The sequence below is a fragment of the Diaphorina citri genome, unplaced genomic scaffold (genome assembly GCF_000475195.1).
Source record: "Diaphorina citri unplaced genomic scaffold, Diaci psyllid genome assembly version 1.1 scaffold16038, whole genome shotgun sequence".
Taxonomy (NCBI): Eukaryota; Metazoa; Arthropoda; class Insecta; order Hemiptera; family Psyllidae; genus Diaphorina; species Diaphorina citri.
Window position 1 is genome coordinate 18,810 of NW_007393400.1, and position 2,752 is coordinate 21,561.

Here is a 2,752-nt window from a genome sequence, read left to right on the forward strand (position 1 = left end):
AAAAAAAGGAGTTTAAGTCCTCTCCGAAATCAACATGGTAAGGTAGAGGTAGTGGACTTGGACATAGTCATATTGTAAGTTTATAAAACTATGAACCACTTATTTTTGGGTAAATCCATGGATATTTGAATGGAAAAACAAACTGTTCTCTTGAAAGAGTAAAAGGGTAGGTTACAGTGAAGAAAGTATGTAAGAGACCTTATAGTAGAAAAGAATGTCTGTGACAGAGTATTTTAGGAGACCTAAGCCTCCCACCGGTAACAAAACTCAGTGTCTATCAAGGAAGGAGGGTTTACTAGACTAAACTAAAGACTTTAATGAATAACGTCTTGCGTAACCTTTCTTCACCTGAAACTTGGTTAATGTATTCTCCTTTTGACTAGTCTTTGTGGTGGTCTTTCTTGAAAAGTTCCATAAAGTTTGATAATTGGTCTTACACCCGTCCCATAATTTAAATTATTAACTAAGTTGACGACTCCTGTCCTGTCTTGCTCTCGTGATTTTAAATAACCATAACTATACTTGATTTAGACTGAGTCTAGTGACCGTTATGTTGTAGGTCTAGGTCCTAATCCCCTTTGTGTTTTTTTTTTTTTTTTTTTTTTTTTTTTTTGCCCTGAGTGATAGGTCCTGAAATGGTGAAATCATGTACCTACCATGTTTTTCATTGCAGGTAATATCTATGCTGTTGGAACCAAATGCTCTCACTATGGAGCTCCCCTAGTTAAAGGATCTCTTGGTGATGGGCGAGTAAGATGTCCCTGGCATGGTGCTTGCTTCAATATTGCTACCGGAGACATTGAAGATTTTCCAGGCATGGACAGTCTCCCTTGTTATAAAGTGACCATCCAAAATGATGACTCTGTTGTAGTTCAAGCCAGGAAAGATGAACTGAAGAACAAGAAAAGAAAACTGCCAATGGCTAAACTATCCAGTGGAAACAAAGATACATTTATTGTTGTAGGTGGAGGACCTTCTGGTGCAACATGTGTAGAAACCTTACGTCAAAATGGATTTACTGGAAAATTATATTTCATAACTGATGAAAATTTTCTACCATATGACAGGGTTAAACTGAGTAAACAACTGGATATAAAAGCTGACAGTATACTTCTACGTACAGAGGAGTTTTACAAAGATAATGATATCCATGTTATCAAAGGTAAAAAGATCATTAGTGACTCAGAGTTGAATGAAAAGAAAATAAAACTTCAAGATGGAACCTCTATTGATTTTACTAAAATATATTTGGCAACTGGATCAAGCCCTCGAACAATCTCACAAGCTGATGGAGTCAACAAAGTATTCTACTTAAGAACTGTGGAGGATGCAAACAACATAGCACCTCACATTACACCAGAATCCAATGTTGTAGTTATTGGTTCATCATTCATTGGTATGGAAGCTGCAGCTTTCTGTGCAAGCAAAGTGAAAAGTGTGACAGTTGTAGGAAGAGGTGCTGTTCCATTTCAAGAATCATTGGGTAAAGAAGTAGGAGAACGTATCACCAAGCTGTTTGAAAGCAAAGGTGTAAAATTTGTCATGAAAGCAAATGTTTCCAGTTTTGAGAAAAATGAAAAAAATGATGTGACTGCTGCAAACTTGGACAATGGCACTACTATACCAGCAGATCTGGTTATTGTAGGGATTGGTACAGTTCTCAATACAAACTACTTGGATGGGAAAGGAGTGGAACTAAATGGCCAGAAAGCTGTTGTGGTGAATGAATACTTGGAGACCAATGTGCCTGGAGTTTATGCTGGAGGAGACATTGCTTATGCTCCTCTCCATTCATTTTATAACAAAAATGCATCTATTGGACATTATCAACTTGCACAGTACCATGGTCGAATAGCTGCACTCAACATGGTAGAGAAAAAAACTTCTTTGTCTACCATCCCATTTTTCTGGACCATGTTGTTTGGTGTTGGCTTTAGATTTGCAGGTTATGCTGCAGGGCATACCCAAGTGGATATTGTAGGTGATTTGGAAGCTTTGAAGTTTACCGCCTACTATTCTAATGCAGACAAAGTCCTTGCTATTTTAACAGTGGGCATGGACCCTCTTGCTGCACAATTTGCTGAACGTATTAAAATGCAGAAATACATTCAGAAAGACCAGATAGAAAACAATGCTTGGGCTGCTTAAGACAATGTACCATATATTGTACTTTATAATAAGTACAAGTGTAGGTATGTTGAGTTTTTTCATTAAAAATTTTTTATACTCAGTACGTACTTTTTTAATGTCTTTGGGCTCCTTACCTTTTCTTTGACTTTGAATCCATAGTTGAATCCATCACCTGTCTCAGGAACATCAAGCATGTCATACCAAATTTGGGCTGGGCCAAACCTCCAGTCTGCAGCTCTAGGTCCAAGGTCATTCGGGTCCATTTGATTGCTACTGAATGGAGAATTGGCATTGGGCTTCTCCTCACATGGTTTCAAAAATTTGATCTGGAAAAGTCAGGGAAAATTAACAATTATTATTATTATTTATTTTTTTCCTATTATGTACGCATATAATTATGGACTTGAATCATTTAGCATAAAAAAAAAAAATGGATTAGACTAATTTGATTTTTAGACCACAAGTAACATTTTCTAATGCATATGCATAATAATTTTCAATAATAGCTGATTGGTGTATCCTTTAACCCAATGTGCTACTAAAACTCACATGTCTGTTGGTATAATGGAACAACTTGTTCTAAGCTGACAGTCTATAAAGCACTACTTATACTTATATACCT

General features: G+C 36.6%; 1 protein-coding gene across 1 annotated transcript; it reads left to right on the plus strand.

Moving 5' to 3' along the window:
• The first annotated feature begins 657 nt into the window (after positions 1-657).
• On the plus strand, positions 658-2,148 carry LOC103523149 (apoptosis-inducing factor 3-like). Its single transcript, XM_008488216.1, has one exon. It carries the CDS (start codon positions 658-660, stop codon positions 2,146-2,148), a length of 1,491 nt encoding a protein of 496 aa, XP_008486438.1.
• Positions 2,149-2,752: the final 604 nt, after the last annotated feature.